We start from the raw sequence: 22,734 nt of genomic DNA on the forward strand, positions 1-22,734 counted from the left end.
TTGATTAATTGATAGAGATTAAAAAAAAACAAGCATAAAGCCTGTGAGAATATATGCATATATTTGTAATAAATCTGGAAGGTCCTTTCCTTTTTCGATTCTGGGCTGTGTGCAAGTCAGGTTTTAATGGGTTTTGTGGCTTTTGAATTAACAGTACTGCTTTTTGACAAAACAAAATGAACTTGCAAGACAATTTATGCATCTAGGCAGCTCTGGCTGATGTTTGAAATCTTAAATATGGTTTGGATGAGGGTGTACTGTGCAACTGTCATAAATATGAAAGCACACAAAGTCTGCTGTGAGTACTGACTAGCATGAGTAAGAATCACGAAGCGGGACACAAACATGCACAGGATGGTGGGGAATGTGCAGGGGATGAAGTGAATGATGCTTTATTCTTGAGCTCTGCCAGCCAAAAAGAGATTGAAACACAGACAGTTTTGGAGGCACTGCTGGTGTAGTTGTGTCTGGGGTTGGCAAACACCAGCCCAGCAGCTGGAAGGAGCCATCCCAACCCCTTCTCCCTGTAGCAATGCAGATTTACTGTCACTGCTCCTGTCTCTGTTTGTGGCATCACACAGCAAATGGCCTCTGAGATGTGATTGGGGCTAACAATAATCCACTTCTCCTCCTGAAAAAAAAAGTTAATTTTGGCAGTGTTTATGTCACAGAATAGCTGCATGAGCTCTTGGTCCTGTGTGCACAAGTGTGAGTCTGCAGCAGGGCAGGGAAGGGCATTCTGGAGCAGGGCTCAGCAGAGCTTTCAGCTGCAGAAAAGCAAGGACCAATGCAGTTCACCCATGCAGTGGCACCTACAGCCCTTGTCCTGCTCCCCATTGCAGGAACACAGCTCAGAAAAGGCCACGTCACAAACAAGGAGGGAAAAAGTGCACAACAAGGCAAGTTGATAAAAATTCTCCAAAAATAATATGCTTCCAATCTGGTAGTCAATCTTGGCTGGTTTTGAATATGCTGTGATTCTTCAAAATCTGTGTTTTGCAAGAACTGCCATGTAAAAAATTAGCTTTTAACTAATTTTAAACATTAAATTAAAATAAGAGCTACTGGGCAGAAGCTGAGCAGTACTGGGCAGTACAAAGTTATAGAATAACTTTCAGAATGAATTGAGAATCACTCATAAATGTGGATTTTTGACCCAGCCTTTTGAGCCTTATCTTTGTGACACCTGATCATTGCATGTGATCCAGGTGGCCCTGGGATCTGGATTTCACTTTAGCAATGCCAGATACATGACAAGAGTCAGTGCTGTCCTTTATTGAACAGGGGCAGCAGGAATCAGAATAGATGATCTTGCAGTAGAAAGCTTTGTCTGAAGTCTGTTTTCCTCATTACAGAAACTTTTTAGCAGCTGAAGCTGATATTGATTTGCCAGGTGTAGCCTTCTGGCCCCTGGCTTTGACACAGCTCTAAATTCAAAGTGTGAGTCCCAAAATTCCTCAGCAGCATTTCTCAACCCCTGACCCATTTCCAGAGAGTTTTGGGAACAAGACCTCCCCAGTGACAGCCAGTGCTTTGATTTTACATCAGCTTGAAGAGCTGAGGTCAGCTGATCATAAACCATTTAGTTTGGTTTTGCTCAGATATTTCACCTTTTAAAAAAATGTATTAAAAGATTACAGGAATTGAAAAAGCACTATTCTGAAATTGTTCAAGCTGCTTTGTAGTTGAATTGTATGCTAATGAGAAATTAAACCCACAACTATCATAGAGGGGAGCAAACAATGTTTTTTCTTTATTTCCTTGCAGTGTCTCTGGCACAGGGTATGACCAGTTTCTGTGAGTTGCCACAGACAATTATTTCCAGTGTTGCCTTGGAGAATATGGGAAATGGTGTAATTTACATACCCATTTTTTTCTAAAGCATTTTACAAATTGTGCTGGCTAGAGGGCAATCTGGAGTCTCAGGAGCTGAAGTCCCCTGAGATAGCTCCTGCCCTGAGCATGCATTCAGTCATCTGTACCTCATCTGGAGAAGCTTATTATGTTCTTCTAATTGACTCTTAGTTTTGCTCTTCCATCTGCTGTCCTGGTCCACCAGCATGTGACGAGAGAGTGCTGCATAAGCCTGATAGGGGTAGCACTAAAAAATACATATATTTAAACATAGAACTTTTAAGATCATATGAACAATTTAAACATTCTTTGAGGTCTAAGAAGTAAGTAAATATTCTGTTGAAATGATTCTATGTATAAGGCTGTGCAAGGTAATTCCACAAGGAATGCTGGTACCTGCTTTTGTTCAGGAAATTGGCAACATCCTAGAGGGAATTTGATTTAAAAATAGCAAATGTGTATTTGCATTAGGAATTTTTTAATGGATTTGTGTCTGGAAATTTTGAGGGTTTTTTTTTTCTAATGCAAAAGAGTGAGTAACAGGGTGGTTCAGATCTCACCACCCAGCCACTGTGCTTCCATCTTTTCTTAGGGGAATAAAGGACTGATTTGTGATCATGATTCCTTCACGTATTTTCTGACCTCTTTCTGTTATTTTTGGTTTTCCCACATTGGGTATGATTTTATGTTTATTCAGTTGAGTTACTCTGTTTCACCGGCCCCTGCAAAGCAATTTTTTTTTCAAAAAGAGGCATAAAAGGCAACACTTTTGACATTGAATCCTCTTTCTGTATTTTCCCTGTTTTTATAGCTTATATTAGCCATTGAAAAACATTCTGCTCCAAAGGTTCTGCACAGAGATTTTAATTTTGCATTTAGTAGTCATTGCTGTAACTGTAAATACCATTTTTGGGAAGTGTGTTTCTGTTGATTTATACTTTTATACAAATTCTGTTGATTTATGTTTTTTCTGACCTTTTCTTTTCTCCACAGATTAAATTCGACAGTGATGGTGTCTGTGTTTGCTGTGAAATGCAGCACCAGACATCAGGCTGCAGTAACCTGGGAGAAACACTGAAACTGAACCCTCTGCAGGAGTGCAATGCAGTGAGGCTGACCCTCAAGGTGTGTTAGGAGAGAATTAACTGATTATTGCAGTTTTAACTCAGCAAGACAAAGTGTGTGATGAAGGAGCAGCAGCTGCTGTCCTGTGCCTTCATCCACCCTAACGTGCAGAACACCTCTCCATCACAATATCAGCATTTGTGTGGGTAACTGCTTTGTTAAGGATTACTCAAGAAACAGAAGTTCAAGCTGGCTGTGATTTATGCTGGAAGAATTATCTTTCACTTTGCTGTTCTGAGGTGGTGTTTTATGATGTTGTGGTGATTGCAAAGAAACACAAAGTGTTGCAGAATAATGAGATATTTCCTGATGTGAAGGCAGCCACATCACTTTGGGGGAAATGAGTGAGTGTTCTTTCTGGGTGATGCTGGAAACTTGCTAATAAACTGCCCTGCAACACTGTAAGAAGTTTAAATCTTGTAGCATTTTGTATTACAGCTACCCAAATGAACAACTGAGAGCAAATACTAAGAATATTGTATGAGTGAGTTAGAGCTCAGTGTGATTGCTGCCATCATTGCTTCACTTCATTATCACCAAATGGGAAAGCATTGATGCTATGTTGTTTTGAAAAATAATAAGGAATCAATGAATGAACTGCTCAGAAAAAGGAACCCTAGGCTGAAAGGCAGATATTGATTCATTCTAGGTTTAATTGCATGATCAGCAGAACTCTGTATCTGTGACTCTCAATTTCAAAGTATGTATTTTAATAAAACTGATAGAAAATAATGGAGTAAAGTAGAGAAATTCATTGTGAGAAGGATCTCAGGGAAGTAGATTTTCTCAGGTGGGTCCTGAGAAAGCTATAAAAGTTTTATTGATATTTGAAGATATAATTTAAAATTCAGAATGGATAGAAATCCTATACAAGGTATGTAATAAATACCTAAGTGTTCTTCAGCCTTGTTAAAAAAAAGCAAATAAATAAAAAAAAGCTACCACCAAGTAAAGTGGATGAGGTAGAAGTTAAAATATTTTTATATGGCCCCAAAATTAAGTAAGAACTCTGCCTCAGGTTTTAATGAGGATGATAAACATGACAGAGCAAAAACCTGCTGGGTAGTTCAGTAAGTGGAAAAGAAGCATAACTTGACATTGCTGGTCAAAACATAACAATAACAGTGCAATGTATTACAAGAAGGTAACTTCTGAGAAGGACATTCCTCAAAGTATGACAGATGCAGAAACATGAACCTGTCATTCAGGAAAAGCTGACTTGCTAATCCCATGAAAATAAAGATTGAGAGAGCATATGTTTGCTTCCTGTAAATATGTCAGGAAGGTAAACTTTAATGAGAGGGAAAACAACTGTTTATCTTTGGAGGACCTTGTCAGCATATGAAGTGAGCAGAAGTGACATATGCTGAAAATCAAGACAAGGATTCTAACCAATACAGCAGTCATAATACAAGCACAAAATTGAATTTCTTCTAAGATATGACTCAATCATTTATAAGAGGAATTGACATATCAACTTACATTACAAGAAAATGAGTTTAAGCACAGGAATTCCTATGAGTATAGTCTGAGGGCAATTTTAATTATGTTCAGAACTTTTCATCTAAGAAAGGGTAGTTAGGAAAGTAACTTTTTCAAAAGTTTTTACATCTTTTTCAGGTTTAATTCTACATTTGCTTTCTATTTGGCTTAGCTCTGATTCCTGGCTGTAAATTTAAGAACAGTAGGTAACAGCTGACAGTGATAAGGCTCACCCTCTTTAATTACAGTTAACAACTACAATGTGGTTTTAAAGAAACAGATGTTTAAGTACCAAAATCTCAATTGTATTCATTGTTTGAGGAGCCAGAGGGAGAGAAAATGTAGAGAACCAGAGTTAAGATGATACATTTCATGTATAACATTATGTAGGTTTCATGCTCCTCTTTATTGCAGGTGGGGTAAAAATCTGGTGTTTCCACTAAGTCACCCGTGGGGTTTTGGTGGCAGCAGCTGTGGAGCTCCATGTGACCAGAACAGTCCAGTACATCTCCCCTGTCTGATCCTGTTCCCAGGCAGTCACACAGGACAAGGAGAACCAGCAGTGGCTCCAGTGTATGAGAACAGAGCCTTGCCTCATATTGAGTGGGGGGTTATAATTGCTTTGAAAAATCTCTAAATTTGTTGTTGTTGTTTCTGCAATGAACCATCTCTATGTGCTTTTTTGTAAATCAATCCTCCTTCTTTCTCCATTTCAAGCCCTGAATAAACTACTCAAACCTTTTAATGGGGACAGAGGAGCTACCCCTGCAGCATGTATGGTCCCATATAGGCACATTTATAGATACAAGTATTGATTGCAAATGCTGACTGATCTAGAAGTGCTGACTTCTGAAATCAGTTGAATAGTGGGGTTTCAGCACAAAATTATATGTTCCAGCAAAATGGACAAAAATACTGTGCTATTTCACTGTTGTACTGGGGTCTCAGCCCACTCAAGAGTGTTGAATTGTAGGGTTAGAGTTATAAATATAAGATACCATACTTGTAGTCTTGTCTGCACACCTCAGTAAAAATAGCACAGCTGCCTGATGTGATGGACTGCCATTAAGATCTGCAGACACCCAAGTGGGATCCATCTCCCCTGGTTTACAGTGGAGACAATTCCTGGTTTCTGTATTTCACTAGGAGATGTGGGGTTTTTTAGTTTCCTGCAGTAGTAGCTCCTAAACTGCCCCTGAAAATAAGGTTCTTTGCTTTCCTCTGGATACTCAGGGTCAATAATCTGTGCTTCTAAAGGATGTCAGTGTCCTAGTATCTTGATTTTTTTTTTTTACAGTAACCACCCTTCTAGAACAGCTTTATGCTTTATTAGGAAGTTACTTTGTTTAATTAAAGCCAAATGAAGGCACAAGCAAATCCTACCTATTTACAAAATTAGTTAAAAGAATTTAAAAGGTTTATTAAGAATCAGGCATCCAAAAATGAGATGAAGGCCCCAGATGGGATGGATTTAGGATGCAGTTTCAATAACATCAACTTAATCTGTTTTCCCACAGGAAGGTGATGAAATTTTAAGGAACTGACTTTTTCTTGTCATGTTAATTAAAGTAAAAAGGCTAAATTTTTCTGATATCTTTCATCTATGAAAATTTTGTCTTCTTTCTAAACTCAGAGTATTCTCAACTTACTGAAGATATACCTGCAACATTTTGAGAGGATGAAGTTAGGTGTTTAGAAGTTTGAATTATTTTGTAACATATTATTGCTGTCTGATACTGACATGCAAGAGGGGCATGTTATGCTATTTTAGTTTAGTAAGGATACAGTTGAGTATTGTTAATTACTTTTAACAGCTTACACAGTCCAGAATACCTGCAGACATGTATGTGAGTTTATAAATTTGCTATTTATGTAATTACCTCCTACTTTACTTAAGGTGCATCTGAGGAATGCTTATGTGACTACCAGGCAAGGAGAGAAGCTGATTCCCTCCTCTGTCTTCAGCATCAATAGTTGGTTTGGAGCTGCTAAAGTTCAAGTACAATATAAATAGTAAGGTTTTATAAAATATAAAGTAATATAAAGTTTCAGGTTTCTGGTTCCATTCATTAGTTAGGCATCTCTATTAAAGATTCATATAGCTCAGGGCTCTTGAAGTCTTCTGTGTGAGTACTTTCTTTCCTTTCCTCTCCTTTGAATCCAAATTTATTGTTACTGAGTTTCCTGATGACCAAGTCTACTCATATATTTAATTTTTTTTCATTCAGAAGATGCTTCCACTTGCAAAACAGAGGAGGATGGCTCCTAGCATGTTCTTTACAGTTATGAGAACAATCTTTCCTCAGGTTTACCATAAGACCAAATGCAATATTATTAATTTTATTGAATGACTTACCTGAAAGGCTTCCTAAGCTACTTAAAATTGGATAAAGCTCAGCCCAGAATAAGTAATTCCAGATCAGATTTTTAAATGCTGGATTTGTTTCACATTCCTTTACAGGCAGCTGAAAATATTCTCTACATTCAGTGTGTATTTACCACACCAAGACCATCAAAAATAGGGTGGATCAGGGGAGGCTTTGTGGTCTGAATAGCTGAGCTACTTTTCCTTCCTCATGCTTCTTTCTGTTCCTAGCTTGGACAATGAGTGGATATGGTTGTAACCTTCTCTGATGGCTGAAAAGGTGCCTCTTTGAATGACTGCAGTCTGTTTATTCCATCCTTGTCCAGTTATATGTTGTGAAACCTTAGTCTTTCAGGAGTCTCTAACTATCATATCCCCAGTACTAAATTTTATGCAGACACCAGAGTTGGAAGGTATGCAAACTTGAGTGCAAGCAGAGAAGACCTTTTTCAGTTTATTTTTAAGTAGCAGTGCACTGTGCACTGCTTCTTAAAAATATAATAAAATAGTGAATTATACTGTACTTTCAAACCTTAAATCTATTTTATGAAGTGTTGTTCATCTCTCCATTTACAATGCAATGTGTGGTTGAGACCCATTTGACTCAGAATTAATTCTTGAGCCTTCCTTGTATTTGAGCAGATATTTTTCCCAGTGTTTTTCTAGATGTATCCAGTGAGAACAACTAAAGTTATATTTTGAGTTGAAAGGATTGTTGTCCTTGAATTCTTGAATAAAAGAAGTACATTGACACTAATTTCATGGGTGAAAAAGCTTTGCTGCTCATTATCTCTTTTCAGGATACAGTAGTATAAGAAATGAAGCACTGTAATTGAAGTCAATCAAGGAGAAAGGAAATCATCTCCACAGTGCTGCAGCCGTGGAGCTGCTGTGAGCCATTGATGGCTGGGGATGCTGAGATCCCTGTGCTCAGGGCTGCTGCTCACAGAGTGCTCCTTTCACACATCAGCAAGCTGATCTTGCTGCTTTCATCGTGTATTGGCTAAAGTCTCAAAAGTGGAGAGAACCTCAAAGACTACAAATCTTTTATTTCCACAGGAAAATATTCTATTCAGCCAGTAAAATGTGAGTGTGTTGTAAAGAGAGCTGTCAGTTCAATACTGTTGAGCAGACTGGAACTCATAAAATGAAATGGATGTACTTTGTGTCTTTCTAGAGAAAAACAGGTTTAAATACAGTTTCTCAATGCTGTGTAAGCAGCACAGCTGATTAATTTTCTATGTAGTAGTTGGCAGAGTGAATATTTTGAGGTAATCGTGCTTCATCTGTGTGGTGTGGTCTGTACTGAGTGACAAATTCTCTGCTTTGATGTTCATGCGTGTAACTTCATTTGCAGTGCAGTTATTGCTGTGATAGGAAGAAGCAAGAGAGTGACTAAATATTTACCAAAGCCTGCATTTGAGTTGAGTTTTGAAGATGTGCAGACATTCTGGTTTTAGCCTGGCTTACTTGATGGTTTTGAAAGATAACTGATATTAGAGACAACAGCAGTTATAAATTGGTGTCTGTGCTGAAGGAACTCTATGGGTATGGCCCACCATTAGAATGAAGTGATGCTATTCCAGTTCTGCTTTGTATTTGCTGTGATAGGAGGCACAAATGATGTTCTGAAGGACAACATTTCAGCAGGGTGAACACACATGCAGTGAGTGTTCATTGGTTATAAGGGCCCAGCTCTGCCAGTGCACCCATCACTGGCTGATGGGATTTGTGCCATTGTCATTTTTCATTTTAGATTCTATCTCATCTCTTTGCTTCTGTCAGGTAATTGCATGTGCTAACAGCTGTTCTAAATTGCTTTGTTGAATGATTGTTTCTACAGTTGAGTTATCGATGTGGCAATCACCAATTTTTTACTTATTCCAGTTTGATACCATCTGACTGCTTTATCACCCAGCAGTTTGAGGGAAAACAAAGAAAATCAGTTTTTAGAACAAATTGCTTTTCGAGCATATTGCAGTATGAGTTTTTTATATGATATTCTCAATTAATTATATCTTAAAATTACATTTTTTGAATACAGAATATTAAAATATTGCAATTAAACATTCAGATTTTAAATACTCAGGTTCTGTAATACATATCCTATTTTAATCTGTTCTGTAGGATTTTGGACTATACATTTATAGAACATGCATTTTTATACATTTATGTATTGTTTTAATTATGCTAGTAATGGAAGAACTGAGGTGCAGTAGCACAAAAATAGTGTCAAGAGAATAACAGTGAAAACAGCTTGAATTAGAAAAAAGAAATAAATAGCTGTTCTGTCCCTAAGTGAGACATATGGGAAATGATAGTATGAAGAAGATTTGAGAATGCACAGGTATCATGTGGGAATGCACAGGTATCCTTTGGGAACACAGCACAAATCAAAGGTGTCTGTTGTTATGGAGGGAAAGCATGATAAAAAGTTATGCAGGTGCTGGCACCATTAATTTGGTAATTGTTCAAGTTGTAGTATAAATGGAATACTGCAACCATGAAATCTTGCTTTTTTTCACTGTCAGTATTAAATTTTAGTTTTGCTTTTAAGATTTAGTGAGGGACCTACTTGGGAAAATAAGTGGCCACAGAGAAACAGCTCACAGTGCTGCCTGACTCCTGTGGCTGTCTCTCTGGGCTGGTCTAGGCATGGTTCCAGGCAATTCTGACAGCTGATTCCACTCTGGAGGGATTTGTGTCCTCTGCAGCTAGTGAGCTAAGGTGTATGAAGAAAATTGTATAAGTAACCTGTTGAAGAATAATCCTCCCTAGTACGTTATACTTACCAGAGCATTAATTGTCATATAAACATGCTGGAGAATCAGAGTTTTGTCTTAAAAAGACAAAGACAGCATCTAAGAGAAAATTGGTTCAGCCATTTCTGAGGAGCAGAGAATTGTACTTCATGCCATTAGAGATTCATGTGTTGTGTGTTCTGATTAGTGCTCTGGTAGAAGTCAGCTAAAGATCTGTTACTAAAGCTCTCTGATTTTGTATTTAGTACAGATTTCCTGCTCCTTTAGACACCTATAAATGTAGCTGGCTGGGGCTGTGGGGAGTTGGATTGGCCCTGTTGTGGTTACTGCTTTTTCACAGACATTTCCTAAAGGACACTTTAATTGTCATTGTTTGTTCCAGCTGCTGTCTGTCAGCACCTACTCTGTCCTTCTGGCACTGTGCTTGACCATGGAGGGCTTTAGTTCCTGCTCACTTTTTATCTATAGCTGAATAAATGAGTGTCATGGATTACCTAATTATTTTTTCTACAGGGCACAGGGAGTGAATTTCCTGAAAATGGTAAATTGCCTGAGGCTGATTAATGTTTGGGGAGGGTGGGGGAGTGGGGAGCAGAGAAGGGTGGGTTGTGGCTTGATTCCTGTTTGAGTTGAAACAGACTTTAGGATAAAAAAGCCAAAACAAATAAAGAAGCAGTCTTGCTTTAAGAAATATCTAGTGGTGGTGAGGCCTCCACAATCACTGCTCAGTTATTACTGTCTCTGTTAAAATTTTAGACTTACAATGTTTTAGATGTCTGCTCCCTATTGATCTTTATGAAATACATAAAAACTCTGCATCCCTGCATTTGGGATTTTCTAGTTGTACCTTCACCTTCAAAGAGGTTGTAGCAGGAAGAGAAATTGTGTGCTTAGGTGGACAGGAGTGTGTGCAAAGAGGCTGCTGCTCCTGTGGGCAGCAATCGCTGCCCTACATCAAAAGCAAAATGCTGAGTAACAAATGGAGCACAGCTGTCCCAGCGTGCCAGGAAACATCTCAGGGTGGGTAAGGATGAGTGCAGCCTGCAAGGCACAAGAAATTATCCTTACACTAGAGCTGGTGTTTGCAAGGCCTTCAGTTGTATCTGGTTTAGGATCCTGCATTTAAGGAAAGATGTGGACCCAGGTGAAGTGAAACAAATTAGATTAATGCAAAGGATCAGAGGCCTGGAAAGTTGATTTCAGTTGAGAATTGGAGAAAATGGTGTTAATATGTCATGCAGTAAAGGTGAAAAAGGCTTCAAGAGTGATAATAGAGTTCAAAGGTATAAAAGTCTGCTGTGTAACTGTCTGTTCTCAAGAGCTATAGAAGAAAAGAAGCCATGGGTTTCATCTGTGGGATGGACATAACCAGGACACTGATGGTAAAAATAAACACTGGAATAGTGAATAATAGTGATGAAGCTGTGGGGTCTTTAAGAACAGATGAGAAAAACATCTGCCATGAGACTTAGAGGCACAGTTAAGTCTGTCCTGGGACATGTAAAGGTGTATGAAGGTCTTGGAGACACTTTGCATCCTAATTTAGAACTTTGATTTTATTATTTAGCATAAATGGTATTAAGTTAAGCACTCAGATTGGCTAAGTTTTTTGTATTTGAATGGCTGTAGTAGGAAATGGATGGTGTTTCTTCCTGCTAGGAAATTGTCCTATTTTCTACCCTAGATCTTGTCTCTGCCTCTGTGTTCTTTACCTACGTTTGCATATGGAAAGCAGAACATGAAGGATCTCAATTTCCTTTTTTTGGCACTGTTAACTAATTGGGTCTCCAGGGATCACTTTGTTTGCCTCTATTTGAATGCTCTAAGTGGGTCTGTATGACTTCAAGTGAGTCCTCTGCATCACCTTCTGTCAGTGACTTAGTGATTGGCCCTTCCAGTATTTTCCTGTTAATGCTGATGATTCATTATTCCTCTGGCTGAAGGGCTGGCCAAGAAGACAGAAAACTACTGACCAGATCAGCAAGAGCAAATCTGGCTCAGTGGAAGTTATTAAATGACTAAAACTTCTTGGCCCATTTATTGTCTGCCTGGTTCCCATGGCTGGCATTTCCATCTTCAAATGAAGGTCACTTGAGGAGCAAACAATTACAGTGGCAGGAGTAAATCTGCACCTTTCTATCATTTGTTTCAGAACTGTTGGGGAAAACAAAGCAATTTTTAGTATAGAAGTTATTTCATGCATTGGCAGTGAATGAAATACTCTTTTAAACTTAGACCCTATGGAATGTTCTTTACACAGTGAGTGTTTTTTACTCGCTGTGTTGTAGCAATTTTGTTCTGTTCTCTGTGCTGCTTTTTCTCAAATGCTCTTTCTGGCTATTCAGAGAACTGGGCCACACAATAGCCACAGCAGCCATGCAGTTTCTGTACAAGGATTGCAGTAGTTTTGAAATGTTGCCAGCACACTAAATTCTTTTCTGGTCTTTTCACTGGCTGCAGAGAAAGTAAATACAAATCCGATGATTGAAAGAGAGATAAATGCTTTATTTTTAGTGACACCATTGCTATAAAAATGTTCCATTTTAATTCAAATGTTTATTTTTTTTAATTCTACTTGTTAAACCAGTATTCTGTGTTCTATTTTAAACTTCCTGTTCTTTAAAAAAAAAGCCAACAATATGACCATAGGCACTCAATTCATCAGTAGAAGGTGAAATATCTGGGTGTGTAATCACTGCTTTTCTCTCATGTATAAAAATATTTCAGATGCATTGAGTGTCTGACCACAGGATAAGTCTCTATTTCATACTAGAATTTTTTTAACGCACAACCCTAAGTTGTAGATTTCAACTACTCAAAGCAATAATATTTCTGCATGTAGTTTTTAATCAGAGATGTCTTTTACAGTATCTTTCTTGTGATAGCTGCAGCTTGGAGTGGACTGTGAAAGTGTGATTTGTCTTTTTGGGGAACAAGGAATTTTGAATATCAATATTTCTGAGGAAGTATCTAATAGCAAATGTGTTGTGAGAACTGGGAAAGGGAAGATGTTTGTTTCTGTAATTGCTGCCTTGGTGGATTGCTACCTGAAAAAGATTACAAGCCAAATTAGTTCTACCCAGTTCTTTGGGACCTTATTCATGGATAGCAGCTGAGAGTGTTTGTTATCAAACTCCTCAAGCATTTCCTGTGCTTTGTGTCCCTGAGATAAGAGATGATATTCTGCTGCTGTCTCTTGCAGGACCTGTTGTTCAGTGTGTGCGCTCTCAATATCATCTCCACCATTGTCTGTGCTTTGGCAACAGCAATGTGTTGCATGCAGATGGTTTCTTCTGATCTCCTGCAAATGGTGAGTACGTTTCAGTGCCAACACAGGGTTTGTCCAGCATAGCACAGTGTCCTTCTCTGTGGATGCTCATTTGCACCTACTCCTTGCTTATAAACCTCAGCCTATTTGTGTCTCTGTGTAGTGTTAGAATGTGTGTGTACATGGGTGTATTTTTTATCTGCATGCATCTATATAAACATAGCATATAGATGTATGCAGCATGAGGAGCTGCTGTGCTTCAATGTTTATGTATTATAGTGTATGATCAGGATTTTGCAACTGGGACTTGTTCTTTTTGTTAACGAGGTTATTAACGAGGTTCAGTTACATTTGCTGTCATCACTTGTATATTATCTCCAGTTTCCACACTCCCCAGAGCAATTACTTAGCTTTAAGATCCTAGTTTTCATTACTAGATTGCTATGAGAGCTACAGAGTATGAGAAATATAAGCTCAAAACTGGAACTTTTCACAGCCCTGTGCCAATAATTGTGTTTTCATAAGGAAAACGTGTTCAGTCAGAGTAACATTTGTGTTCAAAACAAGAGCAAAAAGGATCATTAGTCTTCTGCACAGTCAGCTACATCACAGGATGCTGTCTTGTTTTGGTTGGACAAAGGCAGCTTTCCTATTCCAAATGAGTGTTGGATTCACAAGGTTTCAATGTAAAAAAAAAAAAACAAAATTTTAAAAACCTTTGTATTTTTCAGGCTAGCTCCACTGCTTGTAACCTTGCTCTATTGCTGGGTAATCTAGGAAATGTCCTGTTTAATAAAGGAGGGCAAACACACAAATCTAATACTGGCCATATGTACATCTGGTATTGGAAAAGTTTGCATGGATGGAAGACTGGCCCAGCCAGTCAGCTGCAAACCATTTAAACAACTCAGAAATGTTGTAAAGCCTGCCCATGCAGGCACAGGTCTTTTAAAAAGAAATAATTAGAAATACACTGGGTGCCATGGGTATTGATTTAAGTGCATGAATTACAGAGATAAGGCTGCCCTTTCTAGACAAGTGTTCCAGTCACTGGGTTTCAAACCCAGTTAAAAAATATCTTCAGTCTGGGATCTGATGTTTGCTTCACATAGAAATGGGTATTATAAGTTGGGCTTATATGTTTAGGTAATTACTGCAAATAGTACATAAATGCATTTTTGCTGTAGGGCTCTGTTTATGCATATTGTGCAGGCTTGTAGAGGCTTGTAAACAGTGTTTATTTAATAACACTAGTATGAATGGGAAATAATTAACAGAAATAATGTTCAGCTTCAGCTGATGACACTTATATTTTAAATGTTAAAGGGTCTTTATTGGATTCTGGCTATTCTTTCTTTTCATACACTCTCCCCCTCCATATTTACTACAAGAATGCCCATTGACTAAAGAACTTTTTCACCTTGCAGTGATGATGAGGAGATGAAGAGATTATCATACCTTGAAAAATCTATCTGTCTAGTGGAAAAATGGTAGCAGTGATCCAGAGGTGTATATTCCAGGAATCTTGATCTACGCTTAATGGTATTTAGCAGTGTAAGAGGAATAAAAACAAATAGGTAACAATGAACCAAGACCAATATTAAAGTGCTTCTGATGGGCATATGCAAGAAGCAGTAACCTCAATAGGAAGTCAAATTCCTAAAAGCACATAATTTTTCTCTCTGCCACCTCATTCTGGATGTCTTTAAGATTCTTTCTTTCCCACCTGGCAATGCTGCCATTTCTTGGTTTCAGTGTTTATTTCTTTTTGCTTCCTATGCTTTGTGTTTCCAGCTTTCTGTTTTCCTGCTTAGCTGTCCGTTCTCCCACCCTTTCAGCTCCATCAACAAGAAATTTCTTCCTTCTCCCCAGAGGAAGGGAAATACAAATATATCTATATTTCTGCTCAATCCCAGTCTTTTCTTGTTTATCAGTTTTTCCCTTTCTTTTTTCAGGTTGCTGAGCCAGATTCCTACCGGGCCTAAGTGAGCGTAACTTCCCTGGGGCTACGCTGACTTAGACCAGCTCAACTCTCACCTGAGGATTTCTTTTTCTTTCACTACTTTCAGCCTATTGTCCCATGATCTGCAGCTCCCCTTTGCTCTACTACACCCAGAACTCTGATTACCTTCATTTTCTCTTGCTTGTTAATGCTGGATTTGTGCTTTTTCCTTTTACTTTTCACTGATGTGTGCATCTTCTCTTAGCGGGGTTGTACCAGGTTGGAAGTTTGACAGCAGCAGCAAAGATACCACTCCTCAAAGCTGAGAAGGTTTTAATTATTGTGCTGATGGTTTTACTCTGTTCTGCAGTATTCAGGAGCTCTGTAGGCTCTCCTGTAACAAGAAGAGGCAATAGGGAGCAGCCTCCTTGGATGTCATTAGGTTATCATTAGAGCAATCAGTTCTGTGATTCCTGTGCTGTTCTTGTCTCTGAAATTAATCCATTGGAATGGTAATTTTTGCAAATTCAAAGAATTCCAATTTATTGCTTAGCAACATAAAGCAGGTGTAACAGTCTCAAGAAAATCTGCAGCAAAGATTCTGTGATTTTGTGCTTTGTTGATGACTTTTGCATACAGCAAATGTCTTGATTCATACAGGCAAGCTGATGTATTTTACTGGAAACTGCTGTCTTCTGACACCCCAGCCTTTAGGAAGAACATCCTAAAAACACAAACACAAGCTGTCCAGTAGTAAGCAAAGTTTAAATTTTCCAGTGAATTTGAAGAGGGGTTTTTTAGTTTAAAACCAGTCCTACCTAACAAACATTTTATTTCAAGTGCTAAGGGAAAAAATACAGCAAAATACCTCAAAGTGGTTTTATTGCTTTATATTTTATTTTATATTTTTTCTGGATTGTTCCTTGTTTGAGTTGACTGTTTTAGAAAGTACCCCAAAATTTTCATTTCACTTTAGCCTTTCTCATTGTGTTAAGTATATGCATTTGCCCAGGCAAAGAAGCCCTACCAATTGTACCAAAGCTGCAAGAGAAAGTGATACCATAGCTGAAGATTGAAAAGGCATTTGTTGTGTCTCACTAGAGAGTTTAAGGCTGCACTCCATTACAGGGCTTCCCAGAATTGTTCTTTCTATGTGCACACCCCTCCAGGAAATAAATGTGAATCAAATCAGATCATATCAAGGCTCTGTAATGTGAAGAAACCTCTCTTAATAACCAAACTGTCACTTCCATGATATTTCATTTGTTGCCTGAGGCAGTTTCAGTTTGCATCTTGTCTGATGAATGGCTACTGTGAAAATGCACCCTGTTTTCTTCAAAAGGTAGCTGCCTGGATTAAAGTAAGAAATACAAAATATTACAGCCACTGTGGCCAGGCTGAAGCATGAATTACACCTATTCCAGTCCTCCTTCCACTCCTGATATGTTTATACACTTCTTATCCTTGAAGTGCTGGCACTGATACCATTGAATGTGTTCTGATTTTATCACCATCACTGTTAATATCTGTTCATGTTGTGTGATACCTAAAACCATCTGTTATTTTGTAAAGAAAATAAGGTAATGATGACACATGCAAGCTGTAGTGTTTAATTACTGTTTTCATCAGTCCTAGTGATAATTCAGCATGTCATTATCTTAATAGGCTGTAGTTAATATTTCTACTCAAACACCTCACAGAAAGCATCTCTGTATGAGGGTAATATCTTGCTGGCATCGTTTGACCCTCATATTCTGGGGAAATAGTAATAAAAAACCCTTCAGAGAGAAGCTTAAGTGAGAATTGAGATTATTGATAATAATTACATTATTACATATCATTTTAAATTTAATCTAATGACATCAAAACTTAAATAATCCTTTTTTGGGCACAAAGTTCACTTAAGGTAGTGTAAAACTCAGATGACATTCCCTTTAGAAATATGCATTGGGAATGATGTACATCCACAGAAAAATCCTAAATGTAAATATGGTTGCATAAATACTCCCCTCACACCCACCATAAATGCACACCTTAGGTCAGGAAATCTTTTGACATTTTTAACAAATGTACAATTTTTCATCAAACACTTTATTGGTAGAATAAGAATATTTCATATTTAAGACTAAAATATGGTAAGTACTTCAAAAAAGGTATCACAGAGCAAATACCCATGAGGCTCCTGTGATGGTTGTAGGAACAGCAACTGAAAACAACTGAGCAGAAAAATCTGAATGTGTTTTCCATATCAAAATATTTTCTGTCTCATAATTTCCCTTTAAGATCAGGGACAAATTATAAGAGTCAACCAGGGTCCTTCTGTTCTTGTAGACAATTAGAGTCTACATTTCCCTTCAGCAGATACTGATTCCAGTGTTTTAGAAAAGGAAAACAGCAACCTGTCCAGGAGGACAGCTAATTGAAGACAGAATTATAGACCCGAGTGTATTGCACAGAGCTTTCACTCAGGATAACGTGCCAGTGTTTAATTATATGCAATTAGAAATTTCTATTTCCCATTCTCAAAAATCAGCAGATTTTTATAAATTACTGAAATGAGAATAATGAACTCTGGAGTCTCCAAAGGACTGATTTCAGAGTTATACAGTGCATGTAATAAATGTGATATGGAAGACAGTGGTAATTACCTGCAGATAGAGGAAAAACTCAGATAAGTTTCCCTTAGAGCACCAGGCACATACTGATATAAGGCACTTGTGGTTGAGATAAGCTGTAATTGCAGAGCAGTGGCTCCCAGCAGTGGCATTTCCATGGGCTCGGTGGTGCTGAGCAGGATGTGCAGAGCACAGAAAGTCTTTGCTGATGTTCAGTGGGCAGGTCCCACAGCTGGAGCCCTGGTGCTGAGCTGTTAGTCTGACCTGCCTTGGGCAGAAGGATGGACCACATGGTATCACAAGAGGAACTGTTTCAATAGACAATTATATTGACAGGTCTTACCTGCTGTTTCTTCAGCTCCTTAACTGGGTCTCCTCCATCAGCTTTTACCTCAGTATGCTCAGAATGTCCAGAACAGGAATAATACCTTCTGATCACTTCAGTGACCAGCTTACAGACAGCCCTTCAGTGAAGAGCTGGAAATTCGGTCTGACAAGAAGAGGGAGTTTTATAATTTTACACATATCTATATAATGGTGTTTATTCCACCTGGAGAATTCTAACACTGAGAGAAGAGATGTGTTACTCCTCACTGGGCAGGGATAGCTGATGTGTCTGGCTGCAGCCTGGGAGCTGGCAGAGGAGGTTGCTGGTGTCCAGCCCCACTGTTGGCTGTGTGGAATTCTCAGTGCTGTGGCAATGCACCCTTGAGCATAACTGCATTTTCAAAAACTCTTCCCTCTTCTGGAAGTGGGGTACTTCTAGCACTTGTGCTTCTAATTCCCTGCTTCCTAACAACTTGCTGCTGCTGCCATGGCAAACTTCTGTATTGAATGCAGGTCTAAGCAGTGGGTTTACAGCATTTTACAGCTTTCTTGTTTACCCTGCTGCAACCAGACAGAGAGCATGTTTTACTCTTCCCTCATAGCTGCAGACAAAATTAAAACAGTAAGTGGTGCTCACTATGGGGGCTGTTTAAATCAGGCTGTTCCACTCTGTCCAAATCAGATGTGCCCAGTGAAAACACTGAGTTCTGTGCTCAGTGTGTGCTCTGTGTTCCACATCCCTTTAGCACAAGCCCTGGGCTGTGTAATGCCCATCCAGTATCAGACACGTTTCACACACTGAAGGCCAAGGATGAGAAAATACCTGTCTGTGTGAGTGTAATAGTCTGAATGCCAAGCTTCAAACATAAGATCAGCTGTTTCCTAGAAGACCATGAATTCCAGATCTGTATTTCATTTCCTGTTAAATTTCTGAAAGCTCCCAGCATCCAACAGCTCTAGGAGGGTAATAGAAATGGTTGAGTCTTCTGGATTTCCACAGCTGTGGGTTTTCTCTTTCTTTCTAGTAAATATGTTTGAAGTATCTGTTGATAGCTGTAAATTTTTGCTAAGCTTTTAATGCAGTTGGGTATTTAGCATTTAACAGAGATGCTGTATGCTGTTTATCTTTGTCTGCAACCATTTTCTCTCCATTGCTTCTGCAGTGGCCATTAGTTTGATCCCAAGGCTGGCTGGGAGTCCCACTGTGTGAGCTGTTCCATGGTGTGAGCTGCAGTTTTTGACATGATATTGAGTGCAACTTGATCCTGTTTATCCTGGTCACTGAACAGCCACCCCCATTTTCTGCTTGGCAGTTCTTGTTGTTGCCTGTCCCGTTTGCCATCAGTATCTTGAGACTGAATATTTGATAACAGCTGTCTTCTAATACCAGAAATATGTGTTTCTGTCTGAAAGTATTTGTCAGTGTTTCTGCAGCTTTCTCAGCTCTTTGCATTTTATTACTGTCTTTTTTTAACCTATGAAATTTGTATTAAGCCTTTGCTGAAACCCTGCCAGACTTCACTATTTGAGACTAACTCTTGAAGATATTTAAAATACATTTTCCTGTAGAAAGAATAAACTTTTGCAGGCTAGCAGAGATCAGTAGACAAGTAGTGTGGAATAAAATATGACTTAATTCCCACTTACTAGCTTTCAATTGTTTTCTCAAGGATATCTGTTCTTTGTGGTAATCCCTTATATTTGCTATTGTTTCATTTCCTGCTAGTTTCCCTCTTACAGCCTTTTTCACTTTAATTTCTGTGCCTCCCAGCAGGATGATATCACACAGGTAAAGTGTTGTTTATAAACACCCCCAAAATGTGTATTTCCATGTCCATCCTGCTGCTCGTTGTCAAGTGTTGGTCACAGTTCGTGTCCATGGTTTGTTATTGCCAGACCTTGAAAGGGATGCAGGTAATTCTGCTGTTCAACTGAGCTGCATCCAAGCATCTTTTCCTCCTGGAGCCACAGCCCCTTCTGCCCTGTGTAAAACCTCTCCCTTCTGTCATGCCCCACAGTGTGTGCTGCTGGTTCCCTGCTCTGCAAGTGCCCTGTGTTTAACACTGGATCACTCCCAGTGTGAGGCTGAGTGCATCCAGCTCCAGGGAACTCCAGGACTGAGGGAACAGAGCTGCAAATTCTCTGGTGCAAACCAAAGCTTGGGGTCCATGGCAGTATGGAAACAGTCTGGGAAAAGGTCAAGGAAGTTGTAAATTAAAGTGGTTTTGTTTCCAGACTGTAGAAATGACCCCAGTTATCAACTGTTTTAGGAAGATGAGGGCAGTCCTGAGTTTGGTGGAGTCAAATATTGTATAAAATATGACCCAGCATACTTGGATATTTGTGTTCATTATGATAAATGTTTACAGGTTTTAGGTAATTATGTTGATGTTTGTCTTGCTTCCTTTTTTCCTAAAAGATTCTTCCATGTATTTGAGATGGTAACAGACCAATGATTGCTTAGGGCAGAAGTTTGGAGTTTAATGGTTGGTATTAATGTTATGTTACACTTTGGGAAGTGGCTGTTGAAAGATCAGATGAGTTTAGACCAAATGACTGCAAGCAAGTTGTGGGTTTTGGGTTTTTTTCCTGTAAGCCAAACAGAGAAATGTCTGATAATCCCTGGGATAACAGCATCCCACCTCACATGGAGGATGAATGAGCTTCAGACATTTCACCTAACAAAGAGTAAATCAAACTGATGCCATGTCTCTGTTTCTCTGCTGTACATGAGCAGAACACAATGGCTGAAAGTCCTTGGTTGGCTGTAGGATGTAAGGAAATTACAGTTCTGCAGAGGAGGTTCTTTATTAATAGTTATGTGTGGAAATATCTCTGGAGAGCTGAGCAGCAAGCAGCTGATACTTCATTCTCACAAAGAGGTGGTTCTGGTCCTCCTGACCCTCTGCTGTGCTGTATTATTACAGCTCTGACCTTTCAAACAACAAACATAGAGGGAGTTTAATAAAACTAAGATGTAACTCAAGCTTTAAAACACAAAGACCAGTATCATTTCTGTGGTAATGTAAATTCAGCAGAACTACACCAAGTTAAATTTCAAAAAGTGATAAATATAGAACTGTGGTATTAAAAATGAAGGTAATTTACTTTCTATTTGCTGGATCTCCTAAGCATAAACATTTTCCCTTTTATTTTACTGCTTCCCAAATCTTTATCGTGGATTTAAACAAACAATAATGTAATGAGCCTACAGTACAAAAACATAGGTGGTCTTGTTCCAGCCCAAAAAAGAAATGTGCCTTCAGCAGAGTTTCTTAGCAGGCTTGTTTTACAAGGTAGGAGCTAAAGATCAAGTCATCTGCTGATCCAAGAAAAGTGACATGAGAGCAGAAGCTTGCCTGGAAAAGAAAAAGTTCTGTGGTTTTGGATTGTCTTTTAGTACCCCTTTGATCCATGGAGACCAAATAGAGCCAGGTGTGGGTTGTGGGATCTTCAGGATGGTCCATATTTGATCTTGGATTAGTTCAGGCCTGTCCCAGAACACTTCTGAGTGTTCCTGATATCAGTGGTACTGGAATGCCTCTTTAGATCCCTGCCCTGCTGGAAGCTGATGAAGTTCTCTGTCACAAATGTTGATGTGGTTCTCGATATTATTACTTTTTATTGTGCAGTGTAGTTATTTTCTTTTGGGTTTTGAGATGTGCATATGGAATAAATGTTTTTCTTACTTTCATACCAATGCTTATAAGCTTTATACCACATTTAAGTGTGCAATGTCTGTATCACCAAACCACAAACAGCTATTAAGAATATTTCATTTTACAAGAATAATAAAGAATAGCTATAAATAGCCCCTTCATTGGAAGTGAAAAATGGGTGGGATATTTCCAATTGTTTTATTTAAAACATAATGTCTATGTAGTAGCCTGTTTCAAGGTAGATTTATTTGGGGTTGTTTTGGGGGTTGGTATTGGGGTGTTTTTTTCTCTGTAAGTGCGTGGCAGTTCAGATTGGAAACAAAAACATGCAAATATTTATTTTAGTTTAGCAGTTATTAAAATAGAACTGATTATGTGGGGCTACAATAAAATAATATACAATGTAGAAATATTTCTTGAAAAGCCATTAAATTGTAAATGTCTGTGTCCTGCATCCTAAGACTGACTGACTTGGAGGCCCACAGCCTCTCTGTCTTTAGTAAAACCTTGTGCTGTGTTTTGGCAATCTGACTCACCCTCCTCACTGATCACAAGTATTCTTATGCTCCCAGAAGTGCCTTTTTAATTTCAGCTTGGGTATTAATGAATTTGGTATTGGTCAGGGTTGCTAATATTGACCTTTTATTAAAATTGTTGATATTGGTGATGATGTTTCTACCATCTGAAGGAACTTTACCTGTTGTTCATTTCCAGTTTCTGCCACAGAGGCCACATTCTGCCAATCCTGACTGCATGACTCCACATGGAACTGTCCTGCACCAAACCTTGGACTTTGATGAGTTCATCCCACCAATCCCCCCCCCTCCCTACTACCCACCAGAGTACACCTGCACACCTGTGGGGGAGGCACAGAGGTGATTCCCTTCCCTTCCCTTCCCTTCCCTTCCCTTCCCTTCCCTTCCCTTCCCTTCCCTTCCCTTCCCTTCCCTTCCCTTCCCTTCCCTTCCCTTCCCTTCCCTTCCCTTCCCTTCCCTTCCCTTCCCTTCCCTTCCCTTCCCTTCCCTTCCCTTCCCTTCCCTTCCCTTCCCTTCCCTTCCCTTCCCTTCCCTTCCCTTCCCTTCCCTTCCCTTCCCTTCCCTTCCCTTCCCTTCCCTTCCCTTCCCTTCCCTTCCCTTCCCTTCCCTTCCCTTCCCTTCCCTTCCCTTCCCTTCCCTTCCCTTCCCTTCCCTTCCCTTCCCTTCCCTTCCCTTCCCTTCCCTTCCCTTCCCTTCCCTTCCCTTCCCTTCCCTTCCCTTCCCTTCCCTTCCCTTCCCTTCCCTTCCCTTCCCTTCCCTTCCCTTCCCTTCCCTTCCCTTCCCTGGGTTCTGAGCTGTG

General features: G+C 39.2%; 1 protein-coding gene across 7 annotated transcripts in view; it reads left to right on the plus strand.

The window, feature by feature from the left end:
• ENTREP2 (endosomal transmembrane epsin interactor 2) overlaps nucleotides 1-22,734 on the plus strand; it is a 91,383-nt gene that overhangs the window by 54,725 nt on the left and 13,924 nt on the right. For 2 of the 7 annotated variants that reach the window (XM_071441691.1, XM_071441685.1), the window contains exons 4-7: nucleotides 2,848-2,979; nucleotides 12,791-12,898; nucleotides 19,467-19,529; nucleotides 22,114-22,274. In XM_071441691.1, coding sequence (XP_071297792.1) covers nucleotides 2,848-2,979; nucleotides 12,791-12,898; nucleotides 19,467-19,529; nucleotides 22,114-22,274 — 464 coding nt within the window. The remainder of the gene's footprint in view (nucleotides 1-2,847; nucleotides 2,980-12,790; nucleotides 12,899-19,466; nucleotides 19,530-22,113; nucleotides 22,275-22,734) is intronic. The other 5 variants (XM_071441687.1, XM_071441686.1, XM_071441689.1 and 2 more) reach the window with 5 other exon arrangements.

The sequence above is a fragment of the Agelaius tricolor genome, unplaced genomic scaffold, assembly GCF_023055355.1.
Source record: "Agelaius tricolor isolate 1412-34295 unplaced genomic scaffold, bAgeTri1.0.p SCAF_16, whole genome shotgun sequence".
In the NCBI taxonomy this organism is placed as follows: Eukaryota; Metazoa; Chordata; class Aves; order Passeriformes; family Icteridae; genus Agelaius; species Agelaius tricolor.